At 33.0% G+C, this 24,819-nt stretch overlaps 1 protein-coding gene and 1 long non-coding RNA gene across 2 annotated transcripts in view; one reads left to right on the top strand and one right to left on the bottom strand.

The window, feature by feature from the left end:
* LOC117106803 (calcitonin gene-related peptide type 1 receptor-like) overlaps positions 1–24,813 on the top strand; it is a 61,673-nt gene extending 36,860 nt beyond the window's left edge. The window contains exons 8-13 of the mRNA XM_033248265.1: positions 6,096–6,241; positions 7,044–7,129; positions 9,294–9,423; positions 9,690–9,731; positions 17,830–17,965; positions 19,796–24,813. Of these exons, the coding sequence (XP_033104156.1) occupies positions 6,096–6,241; positions 7,044–7,129; positions 9,294–9,423; positions 9,690–9,731; positions 17,830–17,965; positions 19,796–19,842 (587 nt within the window). The 3' untranslated portion in view covers positions 19,843–24,813. The remainder of the gene's footprint in view (positions 1–6,095; positions 6,242–7,043; positions 7,130–9,293; positions 9,424–9,689; positions 9,732–17,829; positions 17,966–19,795) is intronic.
* Positions 11,391–16,387, bottom strand: LOC117106804. Its single transcript, XR_004445139.1, has 4 exons — positions 16,260–16,387; positions 15,746–15,828; positions 12,470–12,600; positions 11,391–12,199 (listed from the first exon to the last, which is right to left on the bottom strand). It is a non-coding gene; the product is annotated as an uncharacterized LOC117106804 (long non-coding RNA).
* Positions 24,814–24,819: the final 6 nt, after the last annotated feature.

Below are 24,819 nucleotides of genomic sequence, written 5' to 3'. Positions count from 1 at the left end.
GGATTATACAACAAGAAACAACAGCCTGTCTCTAAAAAATGCGCTAGATCTATATGCGTAAAAATCCCAAACTATTACTGAAATGTCACTTTACAACTACCCGAGTCTCATAATGTGAGTGGCGAATTTTATGTTTGCTGTTGGCTGGGATAATAAATAAATAAATAAATAAATAAGCCCACATGTTGCCAAACAATACCGTAACATACTAATGTCACTATATACAACTGCCCGACTCTCATAATTAAAATGTTCTATGAGACTACAAGTCCCCAACCACTACCGTATCTAACTATTAATGTCACTACGCCTATATACAACTACCAGAGTCTCATACTTATGCTATAAGCCTACAAGTGGCCTAAACAATATCGTAAGAAACTATTATGTCACTACGTGTATATACAACCGCCCGAGTCTCATAAAGTTCTATAAGCCTCCCCAAACAATACCGTAACATGTCACTATATACAACTCATAATCTGCTTTAAGCTAAGTTTTTAACATTACCGTAACATATTAGTGTCACTATATACAACTGCCCGAGTCTCATAACGTTCTATAAGTCATACAAGTCCCAGATAATACCGTACTATAAATGTCACTGTATAACTGCCAGAATATCATGAAGTGCTATAAGCTTACTACAAGTCTTTAACCATTACCGTATCTAATTATAATTAATGTCACTATATACAACTGCCCGAGTCTCATAATGTGCTATAAGCCTACAAGCCTCCAAACAATTATACTGTAACATACTATAAATATCACTGTATAATTGCCAGAATATCATGCTATAAGCTTACTACAAGCCCCTAACCATTACCGTATCTAATTATAATTAATATAACTATACAACTGCCAGTCTCAAAATGTGCTATAACCCCAACCATATAGCATACCTACTAATAGGCAGTTTTCGCCGCACGACGTTAACCTACGTTAACGGATGACGTCATAATTTATTCATCTTGCGTTGCGGAGTACGTTAATTTTAGTATTTTACGTACGTTAGTTACGGGTTTGCGCATGCGTATTTCGATTTGTTTACAAAAGGGGAGGAGCAATCGCGCCGCGTTGGGTAGTAACGTTAAAGTTGAGGTTAACGTCGTGCGGCGAAAACTACCTATTGTCACCTTACAACTGTCCGAGTCTGCTATAAGTCCCCAGCCATTACAGATGCATTTAATGTTCCTTTGCTTGTTTCTTTATTTGAAGACTAAGAAATTCATATTTGTGAATTTCAAAAAGCTGAATATTTCCAATGGAAGTTAGAGTTAAACAGCTTATATTAAACCACATGTTTTTTCTCCATCTTATTTAAAAATCAAGTTCAGAGTACTGAGCCTGAAACAGCTTATTATTGGTTGTTCTAATTATAAAAATATTTTGGTTGAAAAGTTATTTTTCTACAGCTATTGAACATTGAAAAGATTTGACAATTTACAGCGTGTATATATTCCGGCTATAACTTAAATTTTAATTTTCAGTGTTGAGATATGTGTGCCATCACACTAGTTATCGCAGCACAAAATCAAATCAAATTTATTCCACATCTTCCTTTTTTTCATAACAAATAATTTACAATTGGTGGAAAAGGAAAAACTACGACACGCGAAGCTTTCAACAGTGGGTCCCTTTTAAATAAATTAAATATTATATTTATAACATATAGAAAGGACAATTGAATAAATACATTAAAAAATGATGAATAAATAAATAAATATAAACAGATATTAATAATAATAAAAATAAAACAACATGATAATAATAATAATAACAAAATGTGTTCTGTTGAGTCACTGAATAAAATAAAATAAAAATAAAATAATTGCAACTGCGCTATTCTTAACTTGGTTCTATTATAGGCCTACACGCCAACCATTATCATACTACAATATTATTAACATTAATGTCAGTTATACAACTGCCCGAGTCTCAGAAAATGCGCTAGCACTACGAGTTTCTTAACCATTACAAACTATTACGTAGTTATAGGCCAACCCGAGTTCCATTGTGCTATACAAATCCTCAACCATTATAATATCATTACTGTGACTTGGTTATAAAACTACCCGATACCCGAACTATTATATATATATATATATACGTTATGTGTAGTATTTGTACGAGTCACACCAGGTAGCCTGTTATTTTTCACCACAATATTCCTCAAAAGATTTAGTACTTTATCATTTATACCGCACTTATGTGTCGGTCTACTAATGTAGCGATAGCTGAATGGGACACAAGGTACCCAAAGATCTGCCTGTAAGTTAGTGTGATTAAAATAATCAATCAATCAATCAATCATTTTATTCATCATCAAATCAATGTCAATATACAAAATAGATTTGTTTTTGAAATTGTAAAAATAGGATAACAGATGAAAAGGACATTCATGAAACTCAAACTCAAAATAAGGAGCTTGTAAAATGAAGACCTGGAAGTACAGTAGTAAAATTATTTAACAAAAAAAAAGACACAAATTTACGAGAGCACAGAACAAAATCACCACCAAAAGGACCCCACTGGATATTAGTCTTCTTCTAGACTTTCGTGGGCTATCCTTGGTGTTTACACCGAATAAATCCAATCAAATTCAATATATGATACAATTGATGCAGGAATAAAAAGATAAAAGGGTTAAAATCGAAAAAAACGATAAAATGAAAAATTAAAACAATTGATTAAAACATCAATAAAGTGTTAAAATAAATGGAAATATTAAGAAAAATAAAAAAAGTCATTGTTAAAAAAAAACTATAAAATTGATAAAGCTGTCACATTTCTTTTAAAATGACGAAGACCAATAAAAACACAATATAGATAAAATACAACGGTTGAAAAAACATGTACAATACTTTAGTATTTGATCAGTAGGGTTTTCTTAAATTTATTTTAAAATATGGATAATGACATTGATGGTTTAAGATTTTTATCAATGTTATTCCATATATCAGATGCAATAAAGATAGCATTTAGGCTAGTACATTTCAGTTTTCTCTTATTTTGTGTTAAGCTCAGCCTTGTCCCTTGTGTTCCAATGGTGTTGATGAGTTTCATTTCTAAATATAGATACTAATCTAATATTAAGCTCTTTTGTGACGGAATACACAGCAACACCAATTTGATATGTGATGATATCATGGATCTTTAAGAGCCCATACCTATGGAAAACAGACGATACACTGTCTCGATATTCTGTGAAGCTAATAACTCGAATTGCTTTTCTTTGAAGACGTTTAATTTCTTCAAGATATGCTTTGTACTTACAGCCCCATCGATGATGCAATAGTAACAAAAAAGTGAATAAGAGATCTATAGATAGTAAGTAAAGCATAAAAAGGAAGGAAATGCCCCACCTTATATAGTATTCCGGTGTACATAGACTTTTTTTGAGATAACACTTATGTTCTTTAAATTAGACGTGTCAATATGATCTGTGTAGACTTTCCGTTTCTTACTAGGAAAGATTTTTTATTTATTTTTCTATTTATATTATTTATATAGCGCCTTTTCTTCGTAGATATTTTCCCTGGTCATTGGGTCCACATACTTAAATGTTTCTGCCATGGTAATCAGCGAAGGAGCAGGCAACCCCACCAGGTACCAATTTATACTCCTGGGTAGAGAGAAGCAATGCAGATAAAGTGTATTTTTCAAGGACCCAAGCGAAATGTACAGTGAGGGATTGGAACTAAATATGGATCATCTCTTGCTTATGTTCAAAGACAAGTTGTTGCATTTAAAACATTCATTAATTTGGGAAATTTCAGTATTTATAAGTTAATTGAAGTATTTAAGTTCTTGTGAAATAATAACATATTTGTGCAATAACAAATAAAATGAGAGAAAGAATTTTGGAACAGGTAAAAATATCATTTACATGTAGTATGCATAACAGAGGTTAAAAAATGGAACCTTGGGATACACTATACTCATTATTGCACACACTAGACTTTACGTCATCGAAAGATAGTGTATTGCCGACATGGCTTTGAATCTGTTTTTAGTTCTTGAAGCAGAATGTTGTGATCAATCTTTTATCAAAGACTTTGCTAAGATCCACAAACATACCTATTGTAAACTCCCCTTTATCAATGGCGTCATTAACCTCATCGATTAATTTATGAACTGCCATGTATGTGTAGCTTTGTTTTTGAAACAGTTTCAGTTTCAGTTTCAGGTTATTGTGTTTCACACAATGAACACAATATAAGAACACATCATATAGTAATTAATAGAGTAATATGGGTTCATAAATTTTAAAAAGTCAATAATATGGACAAAGTACGACTTTTAAGACAGTTTAAGACCTTGTATCATATGGATGGTAATGTAAAAGTAAAACATGTATGAAAATGAAAGGGAAGCTGATTGCTGTTTATACGAAACATTAACATGATCGTTTGAAGCTGTCAAGATCAAAAATATTTAATGTATCGGGAGTGTAAAATATATGAAGTGAGACCTGGGAGATACCCCTGTGCATAGTATTCTAAGCGCTTTCTTTTGTAATCGGAACAGACAGTGAATTTTAGACGTTTCAGAACTTGCCCAGGGACACAATAGAGAAAATATACCATTGGTTGTAGCCCATGTAATGTTGCAGTACAGTAGTTAATATAAGGTAAAATAAGTGTATTATATTCAATTATATTTTTATTATTCAATAATATATTGAAAGGAAGGGTATGTTTAATTTAGATAGTACTCCAAAAACCGAAAGGTATACTGATTAATCTCAGATAAGAAAGTATAATACATACTGCTTAATTATTAATGTCGAAATATTGAATCCCAACACGATGGCGTATATTTCAATACTTGGAGTATGTATTATACTTTCTTATAGTACTCCAACGTTCCTAGAAACTGCCTTGGTGACATTGGCAATGCGGCTTTTACAGCTAAGTTCACAGTCAATTACGACTCAAAGAAATTTTGCATTGGCAACTCTTTTAATTGGATGGCCATTAATGAAAATACCATTTTCATTAATGGTTAGTTAAAATTAGTTTTGGATTAACAGACAATCTATTGACTCTAAGTCATAAAGAAACATTTTTGAGATCTTTGTTAATTGTAAACTATTTTCATGTGAAAAAAATATATTGGTATCATCTGCAAACAGAATAAAATGTAATAATTTTGAGACTTTAGGGAGATCATAAACAAAAAATTATAAAGCAGAGGACCTAAAATAAAAAACTGAGGGACTCCACAAGTCATAGGCCTATGTAATAAATTAGAATAGAATGATTTAATAGAAGTACAAAGCCGTATTGTGAATCATGAATAATTTTATTTTCTCCAAGTGGCTATAAAGCCTGTTATACACAATACGCTCAAGAAGAATGATATAGGTCTATAATTACTGAAAATAGCTTTATCAACAGTTTATGTATTGGGACAACCCTGGCTATTTTAGTGAGGTTTGGTGTTTTTATGCAGGGAGGTGGTAGTTTATGTTGCTGTAGTATTGTACTCCTCTCCTGCACGCTATTTTATTGTTATTTGTTGAATTTATGATGTAACAATTAACACGGAAAAAATGCTTGCGGTATGTGCTCTAGTTCTAAAAGAAAATTAGGTGCAGCCCTCGGTTTTAAATCAAAATATACTGTGACCCTTAAGCATTGTCTCAATCAACTATATAACAGCTAAAATATCAATTAAAAAAATCGCAATAATGAACATCCTGATTTCAAATAAACGGTAGGCCTACATTAGTGCTCGTTAAACAACTTTGTACTTCGCGTGAGACTCATTCAGATTCAGTTGATAGCGTCGGTAAAGTATCAAGACGTTTGAACCATCTCATTCCGATCCAGTTGGTAGTCTTGGCAGAGCGACAACGTGTTGAAACAAAGTGTACCATTAGACCTACATTTTAAGTAACGATACTATAATTTCGTTTTCCCGCCCAAATCACTAGCATTTTTTCGCAAGTATTTGGGAACGTACTAAGTATTCGGTACGATAGCACGGCAGGTAAGGCAAAACATCACTCCTATATTTTTCTGACGCAAACACACATCGAAGTAGTATAATTCAAATAGATGAAAGTGAACTTGTTGCTTTTGCAGGTTTACCCATCGTGTACGTGGCCATATGGGCTGGACTTATGTGGCAGTTGAAATACGACGATCCATGCTGGTATACATACGTCAATTCAGAAAGCACTAAATATATACTACTGATTCTAAGTGTACCTCAATTCGTTGCTTTCTTGGTAAGTTCAAGTTTTAAAATGTTGTAACTTTGAGGCGATGGGGCGCAGTATGAGCTGAAAAAGATAAGAGGTAATGCAATCAAACCAGTGCATCCAAAAACCAGGTACACTTATTAGACTCCTACTGAAATCATCGGGAAAGAGTTGCATCTGATTTTCTATTAAATGTTTCATCGATATCGTCACCACAATGAATACCATGCTACAAAACACACATAATCTGTTGGTTCGAAAATATTACTGAATGCCCGATAAGGCACAATTGTGTATTATTTGAGGCAGTCATAATGGAAATCACGCTAGGCCTATTCATTTTCCATTGTCAGGTTCATGATTTTATCCAATTGCTTATTATGCGAATGACGTAAAAATTAATCAACCTAAGAGTAACAAAATAAAAAGAAGCATCTATAAAACAGGAAAATTTTCGTACTGTCGTTAACAATTGATATTTTATTTCTTATGGGTGTATAATGAAAAACAGTTCGTAGGTACAGGTATGTGTATCATAACAAATGCACGAAATAAATATCACAGTATTATAGCTAATGTTGAAATAGGCCTATATGATTCCCAATATGATTTCAGTTCGGTTCATTTTTTGATACTCTGAGACGTCAGAAACCAACATTGCAGTGTGTTGACTTTTTTAACAATGAAAATAGAATTGAATGAACTGTTCTCATACTAAGTTTATCTTAGGAAAAATACAACCCTCAAATAATTTTGTAGACCTAAGTGCTTTCTGTATTGACCAATTATACTTTTATTTTTTTTGTTTATATGCTTCTTTAATTCATAGCTCAACATGCTAATCCTGATTAACATCATTCGGATCCTTGTTACCAAACTACGCGCTAGCCACTCTGTTGAAACCAATCAAGTCAGGTAATGTAGGCCTATCTAAAATAGATTCAAATTTCAAAACAATTGTTAAAAATAATCAAACGCAATTCAACAGTAACTGTTTGTATTTAAAGACGTACTAAGTTGGAAATGGCTCCACACTAGTTACCAAACTACGTGCAAGACACTCAGTTAAAACCAATCAAGTCAGGTAAAGTAGGCCTATCTAAAATAGATTCAAATATCAAAACAATTGTTAAAAATAATCACACGCAATTCAACAGTACTGTAACTGTTTGTATTTATTACAAAGCGAGTTCCCTAGGGTAGTGGTAACCTCACTTCGTAAGAAACTACAGAAGCCACAGACTACAGATGACATTAGGTGAAAAAGAGGGGTATCTAGTGATGTGATAGATCCTGGCTACAGTGACGTCTGAGGCCCTGGGTTATATAGTATTGTGCACATGAATGTAATATTCAATTATTTTCGTCCAAATAGTGGCCGAGATGGGACATTTTTTAGGGGAAATCTCCGCCCTACCTATATTATCGTATTCAGGCATACAGATCAGTATATCTATTGTCATTCTAAATTTAAAAATGTATAGAGCAATGTTTAACGATAGATCAACTTTTATGTAAATGTCAATGCCATATATATAACATAACTATAGGAATATTAAGGCTGAAAAGTGTTATAGCCAATGTCATTACGGATTAAATAAAATTATAGAGTGCAATACTCAACAATGTCATTTTAATATGCATATTGTCGGACTAGTCAACAAATTCATATTTTCACTCATCGAGTTTGATACAGCATCTCGGTTAATATATTCTTACCAACCACTAATTATATAGGCGGAACTTTATTTCAAATTACTCAGAATAGCCTATTGACGTTTATGCTCTAATATTTTTTTTAACAACTGACAAACTCCTAAGTTCCAGTTTTGAGTTGTCTTAACCAATTCGAACATGCGTGTTAAATTCCATCTCATTTTGCAGATAATTTTGATTGAAAATCTGTTGACCTAAATCAATTTAATGTAGTCAGAGGAGAGAGAGAAATCCCATTAAAGGATTTTCGGTAAAAGGTAGTTTTCGATAACTTTCAAGATTAATTACATCAATTTCCCAAAACCCCGATTTCAATGCATACCGTATTCTATTACACTTTTTTTTTAAATTATAATTGAATACAAAAAAATGATATAAGGTGGTATTACACCGCAGTTGATTACATGTATAATAATGTTATGTTATTAAGAGATTAAAACACCTTACGTTAGATTAAATATGTGCATAACATAATTTAATTTAGGATTTCAGAACAAGAGCAAAAATTTTAATTTTGTCAGTATGTATACTTTTATACCCGGGTCTAGATCCATTGCCACCCGGGATACACCTTGTTCAAAATAATAGATAATATTATAATACAAGGCAAATTCTAATATCTCTTTTTGTATGTTTTATCTGTTTATGTAGAAGATTTGGTTGACATCATTACTGGCTAAATGTCTGCATAATAATTATGGGCGCTGGTAGTTCATTATAATTTAAACTATAATATATAGCCACCTCTATGATATAACTATAATATAAGCCGTAGGTCCAGTGTACACTGTGGGCTTGTTTATACTTAGTGCATTATTCGAGACGAGTAGGGGTTATACGGGTTCATACAGCATCTGTAATGGACGCGAGAAAGATACACAAGTCACCAGGTAAAACTACAACTGTTACTCAAATATAATACAAAATCCTGTTAATGAATCATAAGATTTATTATTTTTGTTCATTTTGTTTTAACAATATTCAGCTAACTCGACTTCTGTTCACAATCTACATATAAATATCATGTGCAAACATTTTTTGGTCTAGGCCCGTTGCCACCCGGCCCGTTGCAACCTGGCCTGTTGCCATTCGGCCTTTTGCCATCCGGCCCGTTGCCACCCGGCCTTTTGCCATGTTAGGCCCGTTGCCTCTCGGCCTTTAGCCACCCGGCCTTTTGCCACCCTAGGCCGGTGGCCTCCCGGCCTTTTGCCACCAGGCCCATGTGTACTGTACTAGCGCGAATAAGCCCCCGGGCGCTTAAAATATTTTTTTTGCACTTTCTGAGGGGCGCATATTCAAACGGGGCGCTTATTTAAACGGGGCGCTTATGAAAACACAATGGAAATTGAGGGGTTATCTATAGAAAAGCCATCAAAGCGACTGCGGTTCTTCTTCCGCTTCTGGGCGTTGCACTTATGCTATCATTCTGGCAGTATCCAGACAAGAATGACATCGTATATCACTTCGTGTTTTCTACGATCATATCGACACAGGTAAGCTAGTAGTAAAGATGTAAGACACTAATACCTAGTCAATCACACTGGAAAAAAACTATACAAACACTTATAACGCACACAATCATGCTGTTCCCTGATCATATGAATAATGTACGTTTCCCCGCGTACAGAAACCCACTATACAAAGCCCACCACTCCATAGCAACCACACCACCACCCTAACCAACGATCTCATACACACTTTACGAAAATCCCTCCAAACAAAAATAATAATAATTTTTGCATTTTTATTGTTAATAAAGGGGATGTTTGTTGCTATCATCTATTGTTTCCTAAACAGTGAGGTAAGTGTTTTCCTGTATTTGCAATATAATTTTAACCGACAGTACTTCCCATATTGTTTTAAAACAAACGAGTCAGGATGAATCGAAATAGAGGATCGAGGGGGAAGCTGGTTTCAAAATTTTAATAATAAATCATTAAGATTTATGAAGTTTCATAAAGATCTCATAATCGATTCATTGAAAACAAATCATTCGTCTCCTACGAAGAGAAGTCTTGATTTTACTGCAGTGGACATGATTTAAAGCAACTTTCGACAAGCCATTGCAACCTTGTAGATCCCCCGTCTATTAATCTGTACTCACCGTTCCTCATTAGAATAAACGAGAAAAAGAAACAAGGATATACAAAAGATACACTACATATACTAAGTCTCTATATGAGACTTAGAAGGGAGTGCAGTTGCTTTTGGTCCTGAAACTCACTAAGCCTCATAATGAAATTGAGCGTTGTAGAGTATATGGTAAGTTAGTTTTGTGAAATGTTCTGAATACCGATGTAAGATTGTGTGTCCCATAAACACAATATATATATATCCAATTTAATACAGTAGAGTCCCTGCACTGAGCCCCTATCCAAGCCCCACCTCTATAAGGGGACACTTTTCCGTGAAACGAGGGGAATTATATCTTTTAATACTACGGCTAACCCCTATTAAAGGGACACCCCAATGATGGGACCGGGACACTTTTTGGGTGTGTTAAATGGTCAAATCAATACATATTCAACCCTATTAAGGGGAAACGTATTTGTTTCACTGTATTTCAAATGCTACAACGTTCTAAAGAAAAAGATCCTAAAAAACATTCAACCTTTTATTTTTACACCTTATGAGCAATAAACTTCACATCATTCCAAGAATTTTCCCCTGAATCCTTAGTAGAGTGAACATTGGCTTATTAGGCATACTGCCAACCAATCTTGTCATATTTGACTCCTAGCCATGGGGATTTCTTTTTTTGTGCCTTTCATATGGGATTCTATCATAGCATCGTTACTCTATTCATATACATGTATCCAGTAGAAAGCTAAAGATCAAACAAATAAAAAAAAACATTTGGTCATTCACATCGCATCACGAATAATATTGGGAACATAATACAACTATAGTAGTTTTAATTACATTACGTAATTATTATAAAATTTGAATTTTGCATTGCAAATTATCGCTATAAGTTAGTTCTAATTCTACTGTAACTCATTCTTAGGTCAATACAAATAAAATCATAAAGAGTGTATATCATCGTTGTATGAAAACTACCAAAACCGCTATTAGGAGTACACTTTCACGCTTTAGTTTGTTCCCGATAATAGGGGTACACCTGTGAAAGGACACCCCATTAAGGGGACACTTTTTGGTCCCGAATGTGTCCCATTAATAGAAGCTGTACTGTATATCGAAGTACTGTTGTGTCACGTAATAACAGTATGATATTTAAACATACTTATTAAAGTATTTACCTAAAGCATCGTTTCATTTTTTCATTATATGTTGATTGCCATCGATTTTATCTGACGTGTTAACTCCGACATTGGTTGCTAGCACCTTTGTCATGTTTTGATTTCATACTGCCCACTAATTTAGCAGGCACTAAAAAGTAAGTGCCCATCAAGAGTAGACAGATAAGAAGTGGAGGATGTGAATGAGTCACACAGCACTGTAAAATTTTAAAAAGTTTATTATGAGACCAAAATATTTCTGGGTATTAAAAACACAAACACTATTCAACAAACGGCGAGCTGAACTAAGATTATAGAACACTGCGAGTGCATAACAATGTTTTATCAAGCTCATTTATTTGTAAATCGGATGACAATCAGCCAAACATTGACAAAAAATTTAGACAATAGCCAACATTTTATCAGGGAACAGTTATTTATCAAATTGTTTTGTAAAATAAAACGTTGTGCTACGATGTTTTCACTGGAATCTTCTAATTTTTAAGTGTTTATTTAACACTTAAGTCTTTCTGTATAAGTTTATATACAGTGTGTTCTTACCTCTTGTTTGGCGTGGTATTGGTGTTATTTGCTGTTATCATTTCACATGATCGTATAAATAGGCCTATGTATGATATTAAATTGTTTTACTTTAACTATAGTAATTACCAGTTATTATCGACATATATAGAACCGATTTTAAAACTTTATTATTAAATATTTAAGTGTTTATTCTACAAAGAAATGAATGTCTCTGTGTAAGTCGCAATTGGTTGATAGTGGATATAGTACCAACATAATATAATAAGCATAATAATATAATGACCAAATTTAATTATTAAAATAGCCTGGTTCCATTCTGATAAATGGTCCTGAATTTGTCGTTGCAATATGAAACGTCACAGTAGTCGAAACAAACCTCTTGCTGACCATGCGTGGGCAAGTCCACTGTTGCACACCTTCCGTTAGCAGGATCCAAGCAGCTTCTATATATCAAGATATTGCCCTCAGTGGTTAGTGTACGACCAGTCTGTAAGAAGATAGCAGAACAGTAATTATTATTATTATACTGTATATTATTATTAATTAGTTATATTAACGTTATTAAATGCCATTCATTACAATTTGTATGCAATATACACGATAGCAAATAGTAGTTTAATATCAAATCATCTTGCATGTGTAAATAATAATTAACGAATATAATCAATACTGTAAATAACTCCTCAACAGTAAACTAAAGTAAACTGAACTGTATAATCATTCTCAAGATATTTATAAGTTCATGGTAGATACTTACTGTGCATACTTGATCGTCGGAACACACAAGAGTGCCAACTGTCGCCCCGCTGACGTTCTTAACACAATCATAGTTATTTTCGCTAAATACCCCTTCGATATTAGTACATTGGTAACATGTTAACAAATGTACTGTAAAAACAAATATTATACGAAATAAATCACTATTGATAACGTACCTTTTTTGGAAGAGATTTAGGTCAATTTTTTCATATAAAGAGTAGGGGATGTGGTCATGGTGTACTGCCAAATTAACCAGAAGGACCCACTGAGTCTTATTAATCTGGTATATATTTATCCATTCATGAATACATTTAGCACATAGTAGTAGAACTTAAATGAAGTTTATAATTGACAATGCAATAAATTACAGAAAAAAAAATAAACAAAAGGTGTAGCCGCGGTAATATTTTTCAATCAATATATATTATTATTATTAGGCCTATTATACTTATTCCCTCCATAAAAATGTATAAATATATACACAGGGACATACAATGAAAACGACTATACAAAATTAAAACATTAAAATTGAAAGAAAAAGAAGATCCATTATAACAATGAGTATGCAGATTGCTGGTGAGTGGGGAAGCGGGCATACCAAAAGGAACGGAGTTCCTGTACAATGAATGGAAGCAGGTCAACTCGGCTACAAGTTGTTGCAAAATAATAATAAAGGATGAAAATATAGCATAAGAATACTTGTAGTAATTGTTAATAGTACCGTATATTACTTAAAACACAAAATAGTATATGGCGAGGCCATTAATTATCCCCCCAAAACCAGTTTAGCAGTAAGCTGCAACTAATTTGTGGCCGAGTTGATTTGTAACCGAGTTGATCTGTGGCCGAGTTGAATTGTGGCCGAGTTGACTTGCGGCCGAGTTGACCGTGGCCTAGTTCACTGTTGCCGAGAAGACTTGTGGCCGAGTTGACGTGTGGCCGAGTTGACTTGTGGCCGAGTTGACGTGTGGCCGAGTTGACTGTGGCCGTGTTGACTTGTGGCCGAGATCGAAATCCAATAAATATTTGGAATCCACAAGCACTCATCAGTAAAACGTATAGTCAAACAGAATAAAAAAGTTATATAAACGATTCCTTAACATACCGTATTTCTTATAAATTATAAATTAAAATTTCCATTATGCACAGGTAAAGGAAGGCAATTCCAACAGACAATAATTTTATAACAAAAAGAATGAGCAAGTTCGTTGCATCGGGGATTTCTATAGGCCTATACAATTTCAGTTTCAGTTTATTTATAAGACCAAGGATAGCCCACGAAAGTCTAGAAGAAGACTTATTTTCAGTGGGTCCTTCTGGTGGTGATTGGGCAGTACACCGGGAGACAATCAATCCCCTAAACTTTTCCGAAGAGTTTACTGCGTTCTTTAACGTGCACATGAGCCATAACGCACACGGGACCAACGGCTTAAACGTCTCATCCGAAAGACGGTGCGCTATTGTAACTTGTATTTCAGTCCTCCAGCTGAAACACAAGGAGAAGTAGCAATGGGAATTGAACCGGGGACCTAGAGATCTCCACGGTTCAGCGCACACACAGTGGCGACCACCTGATTAGCCGACTGAGCTAGGGAGTTTATAAAGGATCCAAGGACTTGCAGTTTAACACATCTTTAAGGCTATCACGCAAATTTGACCAAATTCGAGGAAAAAGTACAATAACAGAATTGTGATGAACTATAGTGCGAGAATGCAGATGATTAAAAGTCAAAGTGGTTTAATGTCTAGTGTTAATTGATAGATATTCTTTTATAATAGAACAATCAATATAACCAAAGAGGCATTTACAAACAAAATAAATTACAATCTGTTTTTGGCGGCATTCAAGCGACAAAAGCTTACCGGTATTGGATTTCAATCTAATATCATATGGGATTTCCCCTCTACCAACTCTCATGATTCTACGAGTGGCATATTTTTGGATGCGCTCTAAGCGAGTACGTTGTTGTTTTTTGTCTGAGGCATCCATGCAGGTAGACCGTAGTCTAAGTGAGGTAATACCAAAGACTTGTATAGACAGAGTAGAGTTTGGCTTGAGGCAAATTCGGCAATGAAAAATACCAAGCCTAATAACTTTTTACATTTACGGACAATAGCATCAACGTTGGCATTCCATGTAAGTTTATCCTCTATGTTAAAACCCAAGTACTTATAGTATTTAACAACATCAAGTTTTTCGTCATTAAAATTATATTCGAAATTAATGGGGTTTTTCTTTCTTGTGATATACATCACTTTTATTTTTTTTTACATTAAAGGACATTTTATTACAATCAGTCCAAGTCCAAAAAGAATTTAAATCTGCCTGTATCCGTTCATTATCATTACAAGATTCAATATTCAAGATTATTTATTGAAAAAAAACCAAAAAAAAACCCGGAAATTCTGTTTGGGTGTAAACATTTCATTAAAATAAAGATACAAAAATATATACAATCATCAAAAATATAAAACAAAAAAAAAATAGCAAAAAGTACATATATATTTATTTACCCACGTGTATGTAGTTAGTGCTGAGTTCTGTCGTCATTAATATTACATATACATATATAACATCAACAATAAAATAGGACTATTATGTGGTTATAAACATACAATTACATATTAAGTATACACAAACTTCCTTACCTAGGAATTAAGTTTAAAATACAGAATAAGAACACTGCTGTTTTATGGTACAAAATAAACTTAATATTTTATTATATTCGTCTGTTATTTATTATCATTTTTGCAGATACAAAGCGCTAGCTTCCAACATTGCATCTCAGAACCAACAGAAAGCATAAGAAACTAACCACGCCCAAACAGAAAAGAACATTCCTAAATAAGTCAGTAAAGAAGTAATGATCATAATCACACAACAAAAACAGTAATGAAGTAATGACAATTTTAAAATAAAAAAACAGAGCAGAAGTTAAAACAGAGGGAAAACCGAACAAAAGACAAAACAAAAAGAAAAAAATCACAAGAAAACAAATTATAAATTAATCACCATATCATGCCATAACTCGAGTGTGAAGACATTTAATATGAGCATTAAATGGAAATGACGAAAGGGGACCATGTGGAACTATAAACCTATTAAATTAGAAAACCCTCTGAAACCATTACGTTATGAACAAAATAAAGATTGGTATCAGTTATATTAACGTGTTAATTGTATAAAATTATAGAATAAATCACTACTAAGGATTCTCACCCTTAAATGATAAAATGTGATAATTATTGTAAGGTTACTAGTTATGCAACATACCTGGACATCCCAAAGCAAGGATAGCAACAAAAAACAATACCAAATTCATCTTCCAATATGTCAGCAACTAAAATATAAATCCACTGGAAGACAGTGTAAGAATAAAATTTAACATTTTTGGTACTCCATTGTCTACCCGTAAGTGTCAAACGAAGACTAATCTATTAATTTGACAGATAATAATAATATAAAATTCTTTGGTGACGTACCGTACACGTACACAAATTAGTTGACGTTTGATAGACTTAATAGGATAAAACATGATTTCACTTATTATTTATGTAAACAAGTGCCACGTTTAAGACTTATTGTATAATGTTTATTTTAGCATTATTTAAATGAGTAGAACTAAACAAAGTGATGTAATACATTTTGTAGCAAGACATGCTAGACAATGATAAACATCATGCGATACACAATCATTCACTAAACTTATAATTTGAACTTAATGTACGAATACACATTTGGTATTATACCTAGGCTTGTAAGTGATCAGTCGAAAGTTGGTACTTACAGAACGTACACACGGACGTGTTGTTTTTACTGTTCTAACGTTTAACTTTGATGTCTCGTCTAGGTATGGTTAGTTAGAGTTTCAAACATGGCTATATTCCACATGGCTATATTCCACAAATCACGTTTACTTTTAGCAAACACATGGTCCAATCACAATACTTAATTTCATTATATGAGAATTTTTAAATAATCTTCCTTTACTTACGTCTAACCACAGAATCGTAAACGTATCCGTAATCGATAAGTAGTCAAATAATGATTCTAATCTAGTGTGTTATCACACTCCTAATAGTAAAATACTAAGGCAATCTATGGTTTTAGTAATACCAGAGATGCTACATTTGTAGAGTGATTTTGTGGTATCGTCCCTCAAAAACAAAATAACGACAGATTGAGTGTGTGAATCAATTTAATCTACCAACATTAAAGTGTTGTCATCTTCACACGCTGTTGTGCTATAAAATATGTATTTCTTTTATCTCAAAATTGTTTATCATTACTAACGGTACGTAAAAAACCACTGGCCTATTGAATTCATAATTCTAGGATTATTTATCTAATAATTATACCGCTAGCAACAAATTAGGGGATACCACAGCAGTTTGCCATGATTTACGTAAAAAAAAAAATACGTAGTTAGCTGTGTCATTTCCTTTATACTGTAAAATAAATTTCATTCTCATCCAAAATCTTCTCTTTAGTAAAGTGTAAGCGATAACATTTATAATTGAGTCTTATTTTCTGGCTTAATGATAGAAGTTTCTTTTGACATAGTTACTAAACAGTGATTTGGTTCACTTTTTGGCAATCCTGTTCGGCGAATTGATTGTGTTTTTTTTCTCTCTGTTAGGCTATTTTGTTTTTTTCAGATGTTTTATTCTTCGGACTGAATAAAATGAAATGAAAAATTTGAGCCTCCTGGGATTTCTTCTCAAATTCCCATCACTTGTGACGAAGAGAGGCTCTACGAAGCTGTATTATTGTTAGTTAAGTCTGTAGCAGGTTTAAAGTAGGCCTACGCTGGGATAGGGGTGCTAACTTCCCCGTGAGTAGGCTGCCCTATTTATCGCTTACTTACGTTCTGCAACTGTAAATGGCAGAGAGTGGAGTGAAGGGACACACAAATCATCTGCAGCAGTGCAACCACTGCTGAGAGGGTTTGTTTCCACCAGCATAGCTCCCAAGGCAAGGAGGACAAAGACCAGTAGACTTCAGGCTGCAGATAATAAAAGAGAAATTAATAAATTCAGTTACCTCAAACAAGACCCATAGCCAAATTTAGGATTTAAGGACATGTTAACCAAAAAATAAATAAAGCTCCACTCTACTTCGCAGGATCTACCTCAATTTCTTGCATAACTATTTAACATTTTTATTCACACTCACACACAAATTAAAATTTTTATGAATCAATTTTGAAACTTATCTACTAGTATATATTTATGGTGTGTAGAAAAACCTTTACAGTGACTAGCATTGATAGGCCCTAATTGTAGAAAATGGCAAAATATTTTTCACATATATGGCATCATAAAATGCAAAATAACTAATCTTATTCCCTTATCCAGGTTCAGATGACAGTGAAGAGGAAATTAAAGAGAATACATGTTATGAGAAAGGCAAAAGGCCCACATCGCATGCAAGCCAGCCCTGCATCTTTCATGGTAGCTACAAGCTCAGAGGTAGTGCTTCCTATGTCTTATCGTAAGAAAACAGCGACCTCTATAGATAATCCATTCTGCACCGAGCATTCTGAAGACTTGAAACAACACAATGTTCAAGAAAATTATAAAGTAATCGTTGAAAATAACGAGAATAATAACATCTGTCCAGATGAGTAAGGCAAGAAACAAAGCAATTAAATGCTTGTACAGTATTGATAAAATAATAAAACATCTGACATTAATGTAGTAAATAATTCAAAAACAATGTTTTAAAATGATGATACCGATATCCTCTCTTTTTAACCTATTTTAGACAAAATTGCTATTGATAAGGTCACCTAAATAGGCATGACTAAAACTTTCAAATAATATATATTTTTACAAATGTAACATATATTTATATGGTTAAATGTTGTCGACGCTATTCATTTCATTGTCATAAAATGTATAATTTTATTGTTATGGGATAATAACTTCATTGTGTTTTGATAACACTCTTTAAATTTTGTATGATAAATTCACCAGAACTCAGTGGTTTTCCCAATAATTGCCGATTCTCAAGCAAGTTTTAAAAGTCAAGCACTTTTAAAATCCAGATGAGTAGGAATGTTTTTCTGCTGCCCTCTAGAGAACAGTGTTTACAAAAGACCGTTATACTAAACTGCTAAGTTTTGATGGATTTACCATTTAACTTACAATACTAATAACATGCTGAATAATGTTTAAAAACGTTCCTACTTATTTGCTCTATAACTCATAAGATGTTGGTCATTTGACTAAACTGACGCATTTTAGTATTGTCATATTAATTCATTTTCTGTGTGTATGTATGTATTGTTCCATCATACTAACAGTTGCAGCCTACTAGGTCTAATATGAGTAGAATTGATGTTGTGTATTATGCAATAATAATTCAATGAGTACATTGGAGGTAATTATCACATTCATGTTAGTGATGTTGACCAACAAATCTTACGAAACGATAACGAATGCGATCACATCAGTTATAATATTGCGTAGCTGATCTTCACACTCCACAGCGTATGCGCTTTGCTAACGTCATATTCATCATCTAGGCCTATTTATTTTAAGATAACTAAATGCTGTAAAACAGGATAAATCAGAATTTTTCAGTACAGACTCAAGCCTTAGACTAAAAGACCGCCTATATAATGACCAGTGGTCTACAAAATCGTTTGCAGTACTACACATCATAGTTTTGGTATAGTCTACAAAACCGCCTGTAGTACAGACTCACGTATTGGTGGTCTACAAGATCGTCTACAAAAAAAATTCAAATCTGGGTAGTCTATAAGATAGTCTGTGTTACAGACACAAGTCTTTGTGGACTAAAAGATGTCAAAAACATACACATACTTAAGTATTGGACCTAGTCTACAACACCGTCTGCAGGACGCAGTCAATTCGTAGATTTGTTGTAAAACGCGAAACCTTATGCACGATTAAAATTTATTATTATTATTATTATTATTATTATTATTATTATTATTATTATTATTACATGACGTTTTTATGTACGTTAACGTTTTCGAAAGTATTTAAAACCCCCTTTTATCTTATTAATTGATAAATAATATTGTAATGTTTTACTAACCGTGGTGATTATATTTATTTAGGGGTTTACATTTATGATTGATATAAAAATGTTTTTGTCTGCATTTGACTGTATTCAGTCTAACATAACAATTATTATTAACGTCATGTAATACATTATTTAGACTAATTGAATTTGCTTGAAAAACATATTGTTAATGATTCATTATTTGTGACTTTGTGGCACTAATAATAATATACATTACAATGAATTTACAGGTGAAAATATAGACATCAGATTATTTCTATATTTCAGACAAAATCGTCAACAACGTATGTTTAGAGACCAAGATGGACGTGTGATACTTAATCTACTTGAGCAAAGATTTACTTGAATTTTTATTGTTTTTCGTTCTTACTCAGTAAACGTGAATTCGACGAGTGTCATCACGTATTTAACTTGATGCAGACAGCTGTCTTCTATATAGTAGATGGCAATCTACTCAGGATACTGGGTAAAAATATTCATCTTCGTTATCATTTATTTCTTTATTGAACGTATTTATACAGGATAACAGCATATCAGATGAGCGGTATATCCTGTTGGACATATGTTTATGTCATACGTACGGCTTTGTCATCATCACTATCATTTCATCACCATCTCATCATCACCACTATGTCAATTAAAAGTGGCATTATCATCATAAATACAAAATCACTATTATCATAGAGGGGTCTAGCATATTATGCGCTAAATCAAGTTGTTCAGAAAGCAAATAACCATTTACGAGACGAGAACATTACCGAAGATATAGGCCTAAATGGCTACTTAACGACACAAGTGAGTGTACTCCGACCGTTGGCTCTTTATAATTTAATTTAATTTCTTATTGATATACGAAATAACACCAGGCTACAGAATTACAACAAGATTCTTGTGAACCACAATAATTATTTAATAGTTACACTTAAACTGTTTATAGCTATACCTTACACGTAAATGAATACAACAGTGACAAAGGACGCTGCGCATAAGTTGTAGCCGTACATCAAGCAGCCTATTTTTGTTACCGTGCAATTCATACATGAATTGAAAGTGTACTATAAATACAATCACATAGTATCCGTCGAAGCTGAACATTGTATATTTAGTGTTGTCATGTCATATGCACAGCTATAATTTGTAGTTGGACATTATGTTATGTGATGTTAATATAGACGGTTTTACTGTAGGCCTATATTCTATATCTGTAGTTGCCAATTGTATAATGTTATCATGTCATGCCTTATAAAAACGACTTCACTGAGTATCTTTGCAGTTGGTCATTGTATTTTTTATTGTATGTTGTGTAACAGAAGGATTTACTGGCTTACAGCATAATACACTACGGGAGTTTCTTTATAGAAGCAACGCATGACTGTCCCTTGATGGTATAAATAATACTTTGTAGTGCATTGTTATACTCAGTATTATTATTAATGCATTACTGTTGCCATGGGTGCCGCACCACCAATGTACCTATGACTCAAAATGCGTTTTAAATTAAATTATACGAATTATTGCTTGATAAAAAGTCAAAATCACAGTGTGGTATAGACGTTCTGCGTCTTTTCTCTTGTTTCTTTTCGTGTTCTTGTTTTTCTATTTCATGTTTTTCATGCAATTTGATAATAATTACTTTAGTAATTATATATAGCATTATACGGTAACATTCCTATTATTATTATTATTATATTATAAGCCGAATAATGTTTTGATGACAATAACAATTATTATTATTATTATTATTATTATTATTATTATTATTATTATTATTATTATTATTATTATCGAAAGGGCCCCACTCGACAGTGATAAGTTCACTTTTGGGGTGTTCTGTCTCATATTGTCTGTGCTTGTCCTTTGCTGTTCCTTTATTGTAAATTTTAATGTTTTGAGACGAATAAATGAAATGAAATAAAAATGAAATAATAATAATTCTTATTATTATTATTATTTTTTAAAAATAATGTTTTATTAATATCAGTTATTAATGCTATTGTTAATACTATTGATCATTTTTATTTTTCTTATTTAATTTAGCATTATAATTTTATTCTTATTATTGAAATTATTATCGGAAATTGAAATATTATTATAATTGTTAGTATAGGCCTATAATACTGTATGGTGAGACATTAATAGTATACATAATCTGTTATAGAAGTAGGATGCAATGACCAAACAGTGGTGATGAAATGTAAATGTGGTGTTTTTTTATTTTTTGGTTTTTTTTTGTGTTTTTTTTTGTAACTTTGTACATTATCAAGCTTGTGATTGGACTGAGTATACACTGACTTAATATTTACCCATTTACCATTATGTGGCGCACAATATAAATACGTTTTCTTGGACCGTTTTATACTCGTACGTAAAGTATAATTGTATATTACAATGTGATCATATGTGGTAATCGGTTGTGAAGAAAACTCAATTATTTAAGACAAATATTATAAAGCAACTCGATGCTTTTATATTATGCTTATATTTTAATAGTGATGGGATATCATGTAGATGATGAGTATTTGATTTTGTTAACATTTATAAATAAATATTTTCAACTAAAAAAATACATAAAAAACTTTAGTCGATATATATTTTAAGGAAATATGCCTAAGCATATTGTAGACTCTTGTAAATACAGTTATTAAGACTTGTGTATATAAGCTAAGCTTCACTGCTCCCTTATAATATAGATTCCCTTACAGCGTAAAACATTAAGTGTGTGCGGTGTTCCAATTTATTATAGTATAATTTCAATCAGGCCTGAGGATTTAGTTGTTCTGTATTGTGTTTTATTTTCATTATAAAGTATTTCCTGTCACCTGTGTAAGAAAAGTACTTCGAAGCCGGATATTGTCAGAGCTTAAGTTTGGCCATCCTCACGTTAAAGGTTCCGCTATCCAGTTGTTAAAAGCTCGTTCATCAGTCAGTTAAAAGTGTTCATTAGATGATTGAAATAAAATGTAGAAGTAACCATAAATGTTCTGTGTATTTTGCATAAGAAAATATAAGCAAGAATCGTTATATTTATTTTGAAAATGGTTAGATGTTTTAAGATATGAATAATGAATGCATTTAATAATTAGGTTATTATGCTACCAATTTAACACTCTGACTCCATTATACTGTTAACATTCTATACTTTGAAGCTCACATTTAGAGTTATAGCTGCATTAAAGCCCCATCATCTTACTAAACTTAAGCATTCATTGATTTCTATATAATTCATAAATAATACAATTATTGGCGTCAAAAAGAGGGTGTACGCATAAGCAATTTTGTATTACGTAAATTGTTAATTTGATCGTATGTTTGAAGTGACGTATTCATTACCTGATCACTACCTGAATGTCAAGAAATGCGGCAGGTTCTTAAAATTAGGTCAAACAACGAAAGCTTTTTGGACGGAGCCGAAGGTTGCCTCCTGGAGGGAGAAAAAATAGTCTGCACCTTTGTAGGTTATTTTGAAGTAATTTAATTCTAATCCAACTTCGATCTATGTATGATACGCTAAAAAATTAATTGCAGATGAATCCTTATCCTTTAATAATTTTATCGATTGTAGATTTCATTAGTAGAAATAAAAGCGGTCCATAAGTTTCAGTTTTGTAGCTGGTATGGACACAAAATAAGCGATTATTTGACGATGTGTGTAAAGCCGGGCTCTCGCTGGGTCGTACGACTGTCGGCCGACAAATCCAACTCCGCTCCCTGTGAGCGCTAGGCGACGCGACGCCGTCTGCTTATTGTCGTCATAAATAGTTCTCCAAAGAATCGCGTCGGCCGAGTGCCATGCTTTAGGTACAACCACAGACCCTAAATAGGGTTTGTGGTACAACATTGTAATTGAGGGCGCTCGAGCTACTATGATCATTATAAAAGACTGCGATGTGAGCAGTTCAGTATACCTGCTATTAAACTATGCCCTTATTAATTGATGGTTGTATAGAAATGCGTCAGGCTCACGAAATAAACTACAGTATACCTTTCATCGAACTCGTGGGTCTCGACTAGAAATGCAAATAAAAACTTGTTGGAGGGGTCGAAAAATTTAACTAGCTTGGTTGGGAGGAGCATGACCGAGCGACGACACGGTCGTCAAGACATTGGGTACGGTAACAGAACTAAATTTTAACTATGAGCCTACCTGGTTTATTACACATGCATTAAAAATATTAGTGGAAAATTCAGGCCTTGGGGGAAGAATTTAACACGTTAAGGACAAAATGCTGTTCTGAAAAAAAAAAAAACCACTTACATTTGCACCGTATGTTTAAATAATAAATTTAAATAAAGAGTATTATTCATCGAGAGACCAGTTAGTTCCTGAGGGGAATCAGGCTTTAACGAGTAAGTAAATCTGACGTCACTATTCATACGCGAACGATAATCCAGTGATGATACAGCATGTCGCCTCATTTACATATTTAGAACCTGACTGATCTCATAATAGTTCAACCATCCAATTATACATTGTACAGTATTACGATGGTAATAAACATGTAATACGGTACTAAATATTACACACATACAAACCTACCGTACATCATAAGAACTGTATATGAAAATACCTCCTTTCATATACATACATATAAAAATCTTAATCAAAAACAAGGCACAATCAAGGATAACGTGGGAAGACGGTGAAACTAATTAATACAAGCAACAATGGAAATTATTGTCATTAACAATGGTTGGAATGTAAAGAAGTTATTCGAAAACAATGCATTTAATTATAGGTATGCTAGTGAGTTAATCTAATTCAGAAAGCTATCTCGGGTGAACACAAGCTGTAGGATGGCGGTGTTTTCTCATCTAAGTTGCTGTTAAGTTAACAGCGAACACAGATCAATAATGTACAATGTTTGATCGGCCATCATAATTATTATTTATTGTCCAATATTAAGGACAATATCGCAAAAATAATTCAAATGTATCCATTGTTTTACGACAAACAACTATATATTTATTAAAGATTAAACTCTTTATTTATCCAATTTTAAATAAATGTTAATTACGTCGGTCATACAGAACGTGTTTAGGCCTACTCATTTCACGCACAAGTACGTAAAACGCATACACACCAGTTACATGTACACGAATGCAAATCACTACTATAGACAAGAGTAGGACTCATGATCAGAACAAATAGAATTCAAAAAATACCTAGCTGTTAGTATGTTTATAAATGTTGATATATCTTGTGTGTTAGTTGTGTTCTCAATTATAAAAAAAGCTTTTAATCGGTAACATGTAATAATAATTTGTGTGTAAACGATTGTGGTGGCGAATCA

Source organism: Anneissia japonica, unplaced genomic scaffold (genome assembly GCF_011630105.1).
Source record: "Anneissia japonica isolate Jap-2015-1 unplaced genomic scaffold, ASM1163010v1 scaffold2471_len1564793_cov202, whole genome shotgun sequence".
Taxonomy (NCBI): Eukaryota; Metazoa; Echinodermata; class Crinoidea; order Comatulida; family Comatulidae; genus Anneissia; species Anneissia japonica.
This window is presented reverse-complemented; position numbering and strand designations above follow the sequence as displayed.